The sequence below is a fragment of the Solea solea genome, chromosome 20 (assembly GCF_958295425.1).
Source record: "Solea solea chromosome 20, fSolSol10.1, whole genome shotgun sequence".
NCBI classification, from domain to species: domain Eukaryota; kingdom Metazoa; phylum Chordata; class Actinopteri; order Pleuronectiformes; family Soleidae; genus Solea; species Solea solea.
Genome location: NC_081153.1, coordinates 18,220,685 through 18,235,723, shown reverse-complemented (window position 1 = coordinate 18,235,723; position 15,039 = coordinate 18,220,685). Strand labels below are relative to the sequence as shown.

The 15,039-nt window shown below is 43.5% G+C and overlaps 1 protein-coding gene and 1 long non-coding RNA gene across 3 annotated transcripts in view; one reads left to right on the top strand and one right to left on the bottom strand.

The window, feature by feature from the left end:
- LOC131447369 (teashirt homolog 1-like) overlaps positions 1-7,125 on the bottom strand; it is a 31,020-nt gene extending 23,895 nt beyond the window's left edge. Inside the window, exons 1-2 of one of the 2 annotated variants that reach the window (XM_058619109.1) lie at positions 6,567-7,125; positions 5,674-6,429 (exon numbers count right to left, since the gene is read on the bottom strand). In XM_058619109.1, the coding sequence (XP_058475092.1) occupies positions 5,674-5,713 (40 nt within the window). In that variant the 5' untranslated portion in view covers positions 5,714-6,429; positions 6,567-7,125. The remainder of the gene's footprint in view (positions 1-5,673; positions 6,430-6,566) is intronic. The other variant, XM_058619110.1, reaches the window with a different exon arrangement.
- Positions 7,126-7,669: 544 nt separating this feature from the next.
- On the top strand, positions 7,670-14,626 carry LOC131447370 (uncharacterized). The gene is made up of 3 exons (XR_009234031.1): positions 7,670-7,770; positions 9,412-9,476; positions 14,395-14,626. It is a non-coding gene; the product is annotated as an uncharacterized LOC131447370 (long non-coding RNA).
- The last annotated feature ends 413 nt before the right edge of the window (positions 14,627-15,039 follow it).

The following is a 15,039-nucleotide window of genomic DNA, read 5'->3' as shown; positions in this document are numbered from 1 at the left end:
TGATTTCTTTGTCAAAACTCCTCGCGTCGCGCTTGAGTGAAAATCCAGGTTTTCCTGCTTCCTCTGAAGCTCATTAAGCTGGAGGATAGTTTTACCTCGTGGCTGCGGCTCTAAATGCCTTTACATCGTCACCCTGCTGCTGCTGCTGCTGCTGCTGCTGGCGAGCCTAATTCCCACATATTTTCAATCCGAGCCTCTCTTTTCCACGAGAGCAGTCATCGATCTTCATTTGTCACTTAACCTCCACGTAGATGAGGACAGAGAGCGCGGCGCGTGCGCATGCCTTTGATTTCCTGAAGGCCTACGAGCTCTGACAACACATGCAAATGAAACTACGGGTGTAGTGGAGTGTGGGATCGCCAACGTATCCACTGACTCCGTCAGTCAATGTCACGTGTTAATGACACTTTACATACACTTCCTTATCACCAGATCAGAATGGTTTTCACTCACTCACACACCCTCATGGTGCAGCATCCACCCCTGAAAAATGTCATTAAATGCTGCATCAGAAACACACCAATAAACAACAACTCCCACTCAGTGCTGACAGAGTCGTGAAAATGCTTATTTTAGCTCCTGTTCCGTCACATGGGAAAGATTTTGTTTTATGAACATTTTATGAAATGTCCTTGCTAAATGTTGACGATTAGCTCTCGGACACTCTCTGACCAATCAGTGGCCGGCAGACAGCTCAGCTCGCTTTGAACCTCGACAGAGCAGGCACCAAAGGTACTGAGTCGTGCTAGTACTGTACAATGGAAATGTGCCATATAAAATAAATAAAATTCAAAAAATGAAGGTTCTAACAATACAAACACACACACACACACACAAGTGATGGAGTGATTGCCTCTGTAACATCAAGTACAGTTAAGTATGTAGGGCTGAATGATTTGGGGCAAACATGAAATTGCGATATTACATTTGTGATTTGATTAGCGGTATAATTTAATATAAGTCACGGATTGGTTTACTGTTCACTGTGGTAGACTTAAAAATAATTCAATATACAACGGTGTAACAGTAATTACTTTGAATGTTGTGTGTGTTTCTGCAGTTTGCTGTTGTTTTTCTGTTTCTGAACTTATCCTCTGACATTGATCAAGACACATTAACTAGTCTGTATCCTATTGTAAGAGTAAGAACTTGTCCTGTGTGTTACATATTTACAATTGCATAGTAAAAAAAAAAAAAAAAATAGAATCATTAAATCGCAGCCTTTGCAGTACTAATTGCGTCGTGTCAAGTAACACGTTAGATTCAAAAGTGATTAATTGTGCGGCAGTAAAAACAACAATCAACTGAATGGAGAGTTCCTCTCTCTGCTGCAGCTTTAACATCCAATGTATGTGCTGTATTTACAGACCTGCACATGTACTAATTATCCCAGCTTGAGACGACAACCATTCATAATGTTGTTACGGGGGCCGCCGGTGTCCAGCTGAGTGTTGACTTTAAAAGTCACGCATTTCCATTTGTCACGTCGCACGGCGAGCAACCTCTGCCGCTGAGTGTACGGCGGAACAACTGGGGGTGGGCATCTGAGAAGTGGCTAACACCGAGTTGATTATATCAAGGCAGCGCGCAGACCTGACACCTTGCTGAATTTGTCAGCATTAATCGGTGGGGCCCTGTCACTGAACCGTCAGCTACCTGGATAATTAGGGACTGCGGCTAACGATGCCGTCGGGAAGGAAGGGAAAGCTCAACCCCTCCCTCCCTCCCTCCCTCCTTCCTCACCCACCCACCAACCTTCAAGTCATAATTAAGAGACTTGCTTTGAACTGAGGTGGTGATGGTGGCATTAAAGCAGAATTTGTTTTTTTTGTGGGGGGGGGGGGAGGAGGAGCTCACAAGGCAAAGTCATCGCAGTGTGTTGAATCCGCACGCAGCTCATTGTCGTGTCCGTCGGTCGGTCGGTGCAAGCGTCGCCTCGTGCGTTAATTAAACGCGTGTTGCTCTGAGCGATGGACAGACCCTCAAACTGTAGCACTGGGAGTTTGTTTACAGGAGACACACAACGTGATGTATATCAGAGGAATGAGCGCGATCCCGTTACTGATTGTAACCTGAATACTTGATTAATGTTGAGCATGTCGGGCAGCAGACAAAGGGGGTAAACTATGTTTAGTTATGAGGGAACACACGTCTCCGTCTGTCCTCTCCATTCACGTCCTGTGCCAGTTTTCTGCAGAACAACCTTGTCCCGGTGCGTCCCACTGTGGATTCTTCACACACAGACTTTTTTTTTGTGCTCCACCTCTTCCTCCTGCGCCGCCTCCGTCGGCAAACGTGGACGTTGCGCAGGGAGGGCAGTAAAAACAATGTTATTGCCTTTGCAGTTACGACTTTTTAACTGATGTGGAATAAATATTATATTTAACGCAGAGTCGCACTGTAATCGCGCTGATGTGTTGAATGATTACTTGACAGATTCATTACTTAGAGTGACAGTGTTTGATTTAAGATATGTTAGCTGGCAAAAGAGGACGTGCTGCAATGTCATTAATTTTCCTACAGCAATCAAACCTGTGAACCTCAGTATCAAGGCGAGTTTAGAATTATGGCTTCTTTGTATATTTTTTTTATATATACAGTCTCACATTCACCAATTAAAAGTAATCGCTGCTTATTCTGCTGTAATATACACAGGAGGTTGCCATATTTAAACGTGATAATGGCCCTAAAACAGTCTGATGTGCTCAGTTTTCTTCAAACAGTCACCAGAAAATGTGCTCAAGTGTCACGGGTCACCGCTGAAACCCGTTCATTACTGCAAACTTCTCAGCCTCCACTTTCCCCTGAATAAAAAGGTGTTATTGTGCTTTAATCACAGCTCTTTTCAGCCAGGGGTTGAAACAAACACACCGCTGTCGCAATTAGCGCGAGAATTATCTTTGTAATTAAATACGGGAAAATAAAAGTTTCCAGGCCTGAAGTCAAGGTCTTCAAATTGATGTTCCATTTACAGTTAATGTAACACAGAGAAAAGGCACCAGATCTACCGAGAGCAGAAAATCTGTGTCATTTGTTTTGCTGAAGGATGGAAATGCTGCACGTTCACTGAGTGATAAAATAATTTTGCACTATTTCCTGTTTCAATTTCACGTCATCAGAAGGAATACAAGCACACGACACTAGGGCAAAGAGGGGAAACTTAAACGCTACATCATTCTTTTTCTTTTCTTTTTTTTTTTTTACACAACATGTTTTTGTTGCCGCTACTCGATTTCGCCGCGTTGTTTACGTTTGTGTAATTAGCTCAGCTCCTGCGAGGAACGTCTCAGAGCGACACTTCACTTCATTGAGAAAAGACAGGAGGGGAGAGAGAGAGAGAGAGAGAGAGAGAGAGAAAAAATGACGACAAATGACTGCAGCAAAAGTCTCTGCTGCTCCAATAGCACTGCGCTGAAGTCAACTGCCAAAACTAACAGATGCAGTAATGTGGTTCCAAATGAAAGAACACTGATGTATTGTCACTGGTCATAATCTAGATAGGGTACAGCGCCATTACAGGGTCTAAAATCATCACTGTGACTGATGAAACGCTCCCATTTGAAATGGCATACAAAGAGCCATTCAAACCCCCCTCTCCTTCTCCCTCTCTCTCTCTCACTCTCACTCTCTTATGAGCGTATGCAACATTTTGTTTTAGTGCAACTCCAAAGTGACAAATCTGGGTTGTGGAAATATCTGGTAATGCATTGTAAAAATAGCCAGCGTTTGTAGGTGAGTTGCACAGAAGAGTCTGTCTGTCTGTCTCTCACACACACACACACACACACACTAGAGGTGTGTTTTGGATTGACCATACATCGAGCAGTGGAAATAATGCACAGACAATGTCATCCACTGTCGGTGTCTGTCACAAAAACAGACATTTAAATCAATATTTCAAAGCCGAGCAGGAACTGGGCCATGCGTGCACTTCCAGGCGACCACTGGAAGAAACACAGGGAACAACACTGTTGTTTGCCTCCTTTCTGGGGGATTTCACCATCACTCACGGCTGAGGTGGAAACAGACACAGTTCACTTTTTTAGCGTGCAGGCCCGCGCTTCAAACACATTTCTCCCCATCCATCACTAAAGCCGTGCGTCAATTAGAAATTACAGCCCCACAGAGTTCAAAGTCTTTCTGTCACAACCTTGATTAAGTCTGCTTAACCTCACATTTCCAGCGCCTGCTTAACATTCTACAGCTGTTTTATTCGGCTTTGGTCATTACTGCGTGAACTTCAAAGGTTCCCCCTTTTTTTTTTCTCCCCTCCCCGTCATTTGGAAATGCATGTCAATCACGCACGTCTCCCAGGGACATCAAATGGATTCTGGGGGGAAAAAACACGCGATTCTCTCACACGGCAGCGCTTCATGTCTGCTCAGCTTCACGGTAATGTATAGGCCTGACTGTCAAAATGCAAAGTGTTGTGCTATAGAATTTCCCTCAGGACATGAATGTATTTATTTACTTTTCCTGAAGGACTTTTTTTCCCCCCCTTTTAGAAAGAAAAAATAACGATAGCAGAAGGTTAAATATTTAAAACATCTCCTTAAATTCAACTTGACTCTTACATATTCTGTGTGATCACACACGTGTTCGTGTCTCCAGCGTTTAACACAACACTGAATGTTTCTAAGAGATGGTCACAAAGGTCAGGTCAGGAGTTTGAAGTGACCATTAGAGGTAACCTCCTCACTTCACCCCACACTTCATGTGTGGGATGCTTCTCTGTGATCTCGTCACGCCCCAGCACCCCCCCTCCCCGTTGCCTCCCCTCCTTAGGGTATTAATCGCAAAGTATTTATCCCTCTTGAGAACTTTTTTTTTTTCTCTCCCCTCCCTTGTCTTTCAGTTTGTCTTTTCTCTTGCTCCTCGGCGGGGGCAAAAAAGTTCTCCTTTGAGGGGGGGTGGGGGGTGAGGTGGCTGGGAGTCCAGCAGCTACCGGGCGCATGCGTGTCTCTGTGGTGAATGATTTACTGATGTTTATCAGGAGTGAATAGATCAAAGGAAGTCGCGTGACAGGCGATCAATCAAGCATCAAATCAGGGATGGCAAAAAAAAAAGAAAAAAACCCAGAGCGGAACACAGGATGAAAATATGCAGCTTTTCTTTTCTCCTTCCTCCTTCTTTTCTCTCTCTCTTTCTCCCCCCACTAACACATCAGACACGTCTTTTCGCCTGTAAAAACAAGATAAGATGAGCTTTGTTGGGGGGGGGGGGGGGGGGGGGGGACTTCAATGCTGGCAACCTGGTTGAAGGATCAGCAGCTCCATGGAGTGTTGATAGTGCACACACGCACGCACGCGCACGCGCACACACATACATACACACACATGCGTGCAGATTTGGCACAGAGGCGCATGCCTGCGTAAATGAAACAACACAGTTGCCAGTCAAAAGCATGCCTGACAAGATTAGTGGAAATAAACTTAGCGTGTTCTGATCCACGGACACAACTACTAGAACTAAAGTGAAGCCACACACACTGAAGACACTGACACAGATGTGGTCAAGTGTCCGTGTGTGTGTCCTTGTGTTGTCCTGCATTGTCTCTACACACTCATGTGCAAACTTGTTTAATCTACACAGGAAAGATAAAGTGTGTGTGTGTGTTTAGATGGAGATGTTTGTTTGTGTGTGTGTGTGTGTGTTTGCAGAGCCGGGGCTCACCTGATGACCGCCGCGGTGCTTGCTGCTTTCTCCTCGGCATGCTGCTGCAAGACTTTCCGCTTGACTTTTCATGCAGAGATCAAAATAGCGGACAAAATGACGAGAGGAAACCGGTGCAACGGGAGGAAATCAAAGCCAGCAGCGGCAGCAGCAGCAGGAGCAGCGTTTCCCTCAGTTCTTCAGCAGGATGACAGACAGGCAGACAGACAGAGAGAGAGGGATCGTGGCTGTGGGTTGGTCAGAGTGTAGCTCCCACGCAGGAGTGAGGAAGTCTCTTTTTTGTTCTTCTTTAATCTCTTTTACGCGCCGCTGGTCATTTTTTTGTCCGCTGAGAAAACGAGCGAAACAAAATAAAAATGGTCTCGTGCATTAACTTCTTCCTCACACACAAACTCACTGCAGGCTGAGAACTGGGTGGGAGAAAGGAAAACGAAATAAATAAATAAAAAAATAAAACCAAGCAGTTCCGTGCGGATCTCAGTCTGTCGTGGAGTGGAGGACGTGTAAGATACACGGACAGCTGTCTGTGCCTCGTCCTCGCCGCGCTCGCGTCACCTCTCACCGGACTCTTTCACACCTCTGTTCACGGCAAACGTGGAGGTAAAAAAAGCACACACCAAAAAAACTCAGCTCCTCGCGTGACGGCGGTGGTGGTGGTTGAGGAGGAGAAGAGAGGAGGAGAGGAGAAGAGGAGTCCACGCTGCTCGCGTGCGACAAGGTGTCCGCTCCGGTGTCCAACACGCAGACACACACAGTCTTGTTGGGGGAAAAGAGAGGAGACGAGAAAAGAGTGACACGTTAATCGGACTGCGCGTGTCAGTCAGTTAAGTGTATGTGTGTGTGTGAGGAGAAATCTATAAAAACAAAACACGCGTGGATAATGAAATACTCACATAAGCGCCTTCCGCCCGATTGTCAATATGGACAGTTGACGAAATTTTTCAGAAAGTCATCAGAGAGAAGACAGAGAGCGGGCCCGCCCTCTGAAACCGCACACCGTGCCCTCTTCTTCTCCTTCTCCTTCTTCTTCTTCTTCTTCTTTTTCTTCTTCTTCTTCTTGTTAGTGTTCCTTGTGTTGCCTTTGTGCAGTGTTGTTGTTGTTGTTTATTCTCACGAAAGCGCAACGAGCGTCCACAACAAGCGGCTTAATTCTCCGCAGTGGAAACGTGCGCACATCGGTGGATGATGCGCGGTGCAATTCAGACAGCTCCCACTGATAGACAGACACATTCAGCTGCCTTTCCGGCCTCTGCTTTACTCCACCCCTCCACAAGCGTCACCCTGACAGTCAGAGCCCACCTGTCAATCCGCTGCTCTAATTGTTCACTGGGATGGCTTTCATTTCGACGCCTTCCTGTCCCCGCGCGCGCGCACACACACACACGCGCGCACACACAGTTACAGGAGACGTATCCGTGGACACAACTTGGGATGAGAGATGCCACGAAAAGTTGACGTGCAAGTTTGTGTGAGAGCTTTAGCAACACACATTTACCAAATCCTGCCTTTATGATACAAATATAAATATAAATACAAATACAAATAACAATAAGAAAATAAGATTCCTTTTTAATAAGAAGAAATAAGATTTTTTTTTGCCCTATGAAAAATAAGCTTTAAGAATAAAAGTGTGAGTGTGCTCCCTGTCTCAAAAGTTGCGTGGGTATTTTTTTTAGTGACCTCCTCAGTGGGACAAAGGAGGCTGCGTATCGATCTGAAAACACCTTTCCACTGAGGCTCGTGGTGAAGGGGAGGGGCTCCGAATGTACGAGAGGCTCCATTAACAGCCCATATGCACTCCATCCTAACTATTATCCTGCATAAAGTGTTTATAAAGGGCGCACAGGCGGGCTAATTTCACCTGAAATGAGACGCCATCATATCACCTGCAGCAGAGAAGAAGCAGAAGGAGCTGGTGTTTTCATGACAGAGGGTGTGGTGATCATCACAACACAACTTGGATGGCAAGAGAAGTGGCTCAGTTCACACTGGATGCGCTCGGACACTGGACTCACCAGGCTGTGGGCTCAAAGAGATTTGGTGCGGATCATTTACACTAAACCGGATTAGTCACATCGGCCAACTCCATCTGATGTGGTGAGTTGCAAAAGAAATTCATTTTTCCACTTTGTCACTTTGTTAACAGACGTGGTTTTGACATATAAAAGCTGCTGCTGCTGCAGTTGTTCGTGTGCGTCCACAGACACACACACACACACACACTCACACACAAAAAGATGTGAGACTCCTGCGTCTTTACGCGCGGTGCCAAACTGGTGATCTACATCACACACACACACACACACACACACACACACACACACACGAGGTCGATGATGTGGAGAGAAGCGGAAAAAAACAGCAAGTACCGCCCCAACATCTGTCTGTCCCTGTCTGTCAAACAAGAGCAGGCTGCTGATTGATGGAGCCCAATTACGTCACTAACGTTTCCATCCCAAAAGTCTGCACACAGGAACAGGGAGCTGCACGTTATATATAATAATATATAATATATAATATATATATAACACACATGAACAGATATTACTGCTTTTAGTCCCTGTTAATATAACATGGTGTCCTGAATTATGTTATTAACACTGATATTTTATTGATGTTATGCTGACTTAAATAATATCCTGCTTTTTTGTTGTTGTTGTTGTTGATTTAACTTCATATTCAGTTTTAGGGCCACATTGTTCCATCTGTAGATAACACACACACACACACACACACACACACACACACACATTTATATGTATATATATGTATATAAGTTAATAGCAGTCAACATTTCTTAAGAGGAAATAGGACAAAGATAACAATCTAAAGAAAGCAGAATAAAGAAGAACAAAAACAAGACCTTTTTTAATTTTGGGGTCATGGATTAAAACATTTAAATATCTTTAATATATTTTTATTATTTATAGATATTTTTATCTTTTATATGTTCTTTTATATATTTAACTGCACTCTTAATAAAACAACATGAACTATTTAATCTATATCACTGATTTGTGGTGCTGAGTGACTGATTTGAGCAGACTCCTCTTTGCTTTTAGGAGGACAGAGGAAGCACGTGCAGGGTCTGATCTTAGGCCAGCAGGGGGGGACAAGGAGTTCAAGAGGCAGGGGCAACAGCCACCTTTGCACTGACTGAAATGTCTGGAGGACATAAGCAGGATTCACGCTCTACTTCTGTATTAAATATGTGATAAAAACACATTATTTTGTTGATTTCTTTTGCTGCCGTAAACACAAATAAAATACACCGTTCTATAATTGTAACAGGACGGATTACATGGCATCACACCGATGGAGTTGTACATACAGTTGTCCATGTGTGTGTATATATATGTGAACGTAGCGTATACACACATTCACACACACCAGCGTGATCCAAATCGCTTGTTACAGGAGTTACACGTCCTGCGATGCTACTGCCTGAACCCATGAGCATGTATGACAAAAGGCGAACACACAAACAGTGGTTCCCCCACACCCCCCCCCCCCCCCACCACCTCCACCACCGACGTGTACACATGACGCCTCTCCTCCTGCACACGACTGTGACACGGTGACAGCGTTATGACATGTCAGCGTGTTTCCTTCTCGTCTGCGTGAACACGCCGCCTCAGAGAGGACGAGGACCTCCCTGTATCCTCATGTACTGTATATTTACATACATTACTCTCCACTTTCTTTTGTCTTTCTCTCTCTCTCTCTCTTTTCTTCCAGGTCTGACGTGGCCATGTGTGGAGAAAGTGTTCCATAAGATCTACAGGATCTCACTGTCACATCAGGTGAGGGACCCACACTCAGCCTGACAAATAATACTAATCATAATACTATTTTTGACTTGTAAATACTGTAAAAGGGTTATGATTATTTGCAGCTCCCATTAGAATAAAAAATATTGGAAATATCATGGCAGATTAAGATATATTTTGTCATATTTTTGTTGCCTGCTGTGCGCATTTTAACACAATTTTCAGTAAACTGGAAACTCTGACTATCTCACACGCGTTATTTGTAAAAAAAAAAAGAAAAGAAATCTAAAATAAACAGCTCAGACTAAGTTTGTTTCTTCAAGTCAAGGTTTGCGAGTCAAACATGAAACACAAACAAATATGCAGCGTGGATTTAAAAAAGACAGAAAAGAGAAACAACATTCAAAACAAGCAGCAGCAGCCGCGTCATTTTTTTTGTACCTTCCCTTCTGTCTTTTCAATCCCTCAACACCTTCACTGTCTCTGTCTCCTGATCATTATCACTACACAGCCTCACATCATCCTCCAACATGAGCACTAAACGGATCCATCACTTAAACTGTGTCTTAAAACCACACGTTTTTATTTTATCTTATTTTATTTCATTGTTTGACAGCAGTAAACAAAGTGTTTCAGTAAATTTGGGACTAACAGTGTTAAACATATTCATGTGTTGCTTTGATCACAAGTCTTTTTTTTTCTCTCCTCTGCACTGTTTTATTTCTATTTCAGTTTCGTTTTAGGGCGATATCTGTGGCAACGCGCAGCATAATGACAAACATCTCACCGACCCAAAAGTAGAATTTAATGTCTACCTCTTCTAATTCATAAATAATGAATGTTGTGTTATTGGCCTGTGGCTAATCACCCAAGCTCTTCTACAGCCATAAACCCTCGGATTTCAAAAGATCCAGGCCCTGCTGGCACCACGCTAATTCACTGTCAGGAGTTTGTGGTGTTTGGCGTCTCGGAAAAAAAAAATTCTGAATATTTGTATAAAGATCTGCCACAGCAGCCGACTCCTGAAATAAAGAGTAATATTTTCCCCCTTAATGTCATTCAAATAAGTTAAGGCTCACAGCTTATGATAATTCCTCTCCTCATAATCTTGAGTAATCTTCAATCAATGATGTGTCCTATCAGATTCCAGACACTCATTGACAGCGTGAATATAAGAATATATAATAAAAAATTAATAAAGAGGAGGCTCTAACTTTGACACCAGCGATATCTCCACATCTATCAGATAAGGCTGCATAATTAAAGTGCCAAGTGTGAGTGTGGAGAGCAGGAGAGAGACGTTTTGATATTTTACAGAGATTTACTTTTCCACGACTTGTTTAACACGTCGACTTAAATAAAACCATGCGTTGCTGTAGTTTTGACAGTGCAATTAAAGGTTTGTAATCCCCACCTGAGCTCTGTTTTTTTATTATTATTATTATTATTATTATTATTATTATTACATTGTCAGTTTGGACGAAGACTGTGATGAAAATACTGTGCAGCAGTGACAGACGGAAGTGTATGAAAAGGAGTGGAGCCTTGGTGGGATTTGCCGTGATGAGGGAGCGCCGCTGTGAAGCAACTTCGGCTTGTTTACACCAAGTGCGGAAATGTTGTCGAGCAGAATAGAAAATGTGCGTCTACCCCCCACTTATTATGTATTTACTTCTTTAAAACACGAGCGACATAACAGTAACAGGCCAAACCTCATCTGCGCTTACAGAGAGATTTCCCGCTTCCCCGGAACAGCCTTGCAAAAAAAAAAAAAAAAAAAAATCCTCACCAAATCAGCTGAAAGAAAGTGACATATTCCACGTTTCAAAATACCTGCCTGTCTGGTCGCTGCTTCCCGCTCCTCCTCCCATGCCTTTTGTTTTCTCTGACACGTGCACTCCAATTAGCACTTTTCAGCCATTAAGGAGGAAAGAGAAACAGCCAAACACCGAGCTCGTTTCCCGACAAGACTTCCTGAGCTCCAGTGGATTCCCAAAAAAACAAAAAAAAAACAAAAAACCCAAACATTATCTTCTTCACACAACAATTAGTAATAGTTTAGTCTGGGAACGTGACGTGACAGTGCACTGTAGGGTTTGCAAGAGAACAGCTGTTGTCAGTCCACATTTGGAGCAATTAAAACCATTAAAATGTGTTTTTGTTTTTTTTACGGAGATTATTTTCTTCCACAGTGACGTACTGTAAGATAATCTGTGAAACATCTCCATCTCCGTGCTGGAAATAACTTCCCGTGTTGCAAACACAACAGTCTATTGAGGATAACCCGCAAAAACATGTCTCATAACTGTGACAGCACAGTTAGAAGTCAGGGATTTTTTTTTTCCTCCTCTTGTGTGTCAAATTAGAGCATCCTAATCTTCAGCTTTACTCCTAAATTTAAGTCGGCGAATTTCAAATTGCACAGATCCCTCGCTGTGGGCTTTGGCGGCAAAAATCTGTCAGTGCTGCGGGTGTGTTGTACATTAAGGGAAGAAAATGCTCTTAAAAAGGTGCTTTTCTGACATTAAAATGACTTGTGTGCACAGCGCTGGTCGATCCGTGTAGTTGGAGGCATATATTTATGAATAGGAACCTTTAATTAGGGCTTGTGTTTCCTCCCTAGTCACATTGAGGGATGGTCCTCGCCGACATTCATTAATGATAATCACCAAGAGCGATGGCATAGCTACAGGCCAAGTCTCAGGGGACCCGACACTTGAAAAGAAGCATTAAATTACACAGAGGGACTCTTTAATTGCAAAAAGGAAAATATATAGCCATCATTGTTAAATATGATCTTTTGTAAGCCTTTACTGGTTCAGGGATTTGTCTAAGGGTTTTCTTATCCTCACACTCTTTCAAAATTATCCGGCTATTTTGTGCGACGACACCTCGTCTGAGCTTTGCTCACATGTCGCGCAAATAACAGGAAATTGTGTTATGTTAAAACTGGATTTGGAAAAACAAAAGAACAGAACAGAGTCGTGCAGGAAGTCGCCACAAAATAAAAATGGCATACAAAAGTCTTAAACGATTTAAGTAGTTGTTGTTTTTTGTTTAGTTTTTTACACAACCTTTAGAAAAGTATCCTTAACACTAATCACTGTGAGAACAATTATTATTCATGTGAAGGGAAACAGGCCACTCCCACTTTTCCTTTATCATTTGTGAAATGCTCAGCTCGTATTAACTTGTACCTTTAATTGCACCTGTGTTCATGTGTGTGTTTTAACGTGTATTATTATAATAATTATGAATGTACTGATTTAGAGCCGTGTGTGTGTGTGTGTGTGTGTGTGTTCTAGTCCGGCCTCATCGTGTTCTCGTGGAGGAAAAACAGGGACTGGAAAAAACTAAATGTGTGAATGTTAGTGAATGAAAAGATAAAAAAAAAAAAAGAAATGTGAGCATACACATATTCATACGCATGGACACCCAAACTCCTGACCTAATTGCTCAGTCTCACTCAACTAATTAATCACAGCTGACTTAACATGGTGACAAGGTTAGGTAGGCGACATTCTCCAAAAATCTGTCTCCTCGTTTTTCCCTCTCCTTCCTGTTCCTTGTCACGTCCTCTTTATCGTTCCTATCTTCATCTTCCCTTGCATGTGTTTTTCATTTATTTAACCAATTCCTGAGTTTTAATTTAACCTGCTGTTTTTGTCCATCCCTCCTTACTTCACCATCTTTCCCCCCCCATCAGATCACGTTGAGCATGAATCCAAATAGAGAAACCTAAGTTGGCCCACATCTATTTTTACCTGTTATCGGGGGTTGGTGGTGGTGGTGGTGATGGTGGTGGTGGTGGGGGGGGATTTCTAGAGGTGAGAGTGGGCATGCTGGGAAAGAGGGAGGGTTAGGGGCGGGGTCACAATGCTCCATTAATCAAAAAGAATGACACTCATGTCGTCCCTGACAACCATCCTGCCACCCGTATGTCTGCTCCCCCCCCCTCCTCCTCCTCCTCCATCCCACTCAAACAGGACAACTTTAGTGATGGGGAGGGTGAAGAGAGGAGAGAGGGGGTGAGCGAACTTTATTAATCAAGCATCTCAGATTAATTGTTATGAAGTGTCAACCATAAATTCTCCATTTGGATTTAATAATCTTGGGGGTAGACTTAACAATCTCTGTCGTGATTTGAGTTTTATTGAAGAGGCTGCAAAGACACAGAGAGAGAGAGAGAGAGAGAGAGAGAGAGAGCGAGACAGAGAGGGAAAGAGATGCAGTGACACAAATAGCTTCTCAGCGGACAGTCCCTCTCCACATGACAGTTATGAAATACAATTATCAGCGAGATCTGCTTAAGAATTCATCAACTGCACCCCTGCTTTCCAAGGAGAGAAGGGGGGAAAAAAAAACCCCGACATACAAAGCAAGTCTTAACTGATAAGACTTCTCTTTTCCCTTCAGCCCTTAAACTATCATCTCAATTTTTCTCCGTCTCCGACACGTTAAGTCACGGCTAAGGTATATGGCGTCCATATTGCTTTGAAAGCAGTCTCTGTGTGTGCGTGTTATATTAAAGCATATATCATTAGGTAATCAGGGAATATGGTAAATGACACGCCGCATGCAAATCACCGACACAGTGAGCCGTTTGTTTGAAATGTGTTACTCGTCGGTTTCCATCGGGGGTCAATAATAGCAGTTAATCTCGGCGTGCGGGGGAAACGTACTGTCAGGGAATTGTGCAACGACCTGTCAGCGCTCAAAAGTAACGGAATCATAAAACGCAAATGATTTCAATCAGCTGTCGTCTAATTGCAGTCGTATCTTTTGAAATGAGCGAAGAACGGCCACTATGCGGGTTGACAGCGTGCATAAAATTAGCATAGCTTTGCATACCGCAATGCCATTAATGTTTGTTTTATTGAAGACTTGGGTTAGCCTGCCTTATTTTTTTTGTTGTTTTTTTTTTTCCTCTTGTACACTTATTGTCTTAAAGGAACACGGACAAAAGAGTCCACGTGGTCGTCGTGGAAATGGTTTGACTCAACTATCCAGACGACACTGACATCAGAGAGCAGACTCTCGGCCTTGTTTCCCTCTCAGATTCTTATTTTGTCTGATCCAGGAAGCTATTTCCTAATCTGTCCAGTGGCGATGCGTTGACAAAAGAGATCAGAGGGATGGAAAATGGCTCTGTCTTTGTTCACAATAATAATGGGAAGTCATTATGTGACGATTTTGGGGCGGGGGGAGGGGGGGGGAGAAGCCGGGGAGAAGCTTGTGAAACATGTGTCTTTAACTGCACATTCTGCCCGCGGTGTCATCCTGATCAATGACGCCAGCGCTCGGTGACAAATGGCGATAACTGGACCCGTGGTAAATGTTTTAGCAATCAACACTCGCTTCATCCACCATTGCCCCAACAACACGGCTGATCCCTCACTGACACGCCGGCCCCGGTCAAACCTCCGACATCAGTAACTGCAGTCGTCTGAATTCAGGAAAAACATCGTTTGACCTTGAGCTCGTCTGTTTGGGGTGACGTCTCACAGATTCACAGCGAGACTGTGGAGAAATGTTTTCAAATGATGCTGTGACACTTGAGCACCGCGGGGGGCCGGACCACAGGGAAACCCCTCAG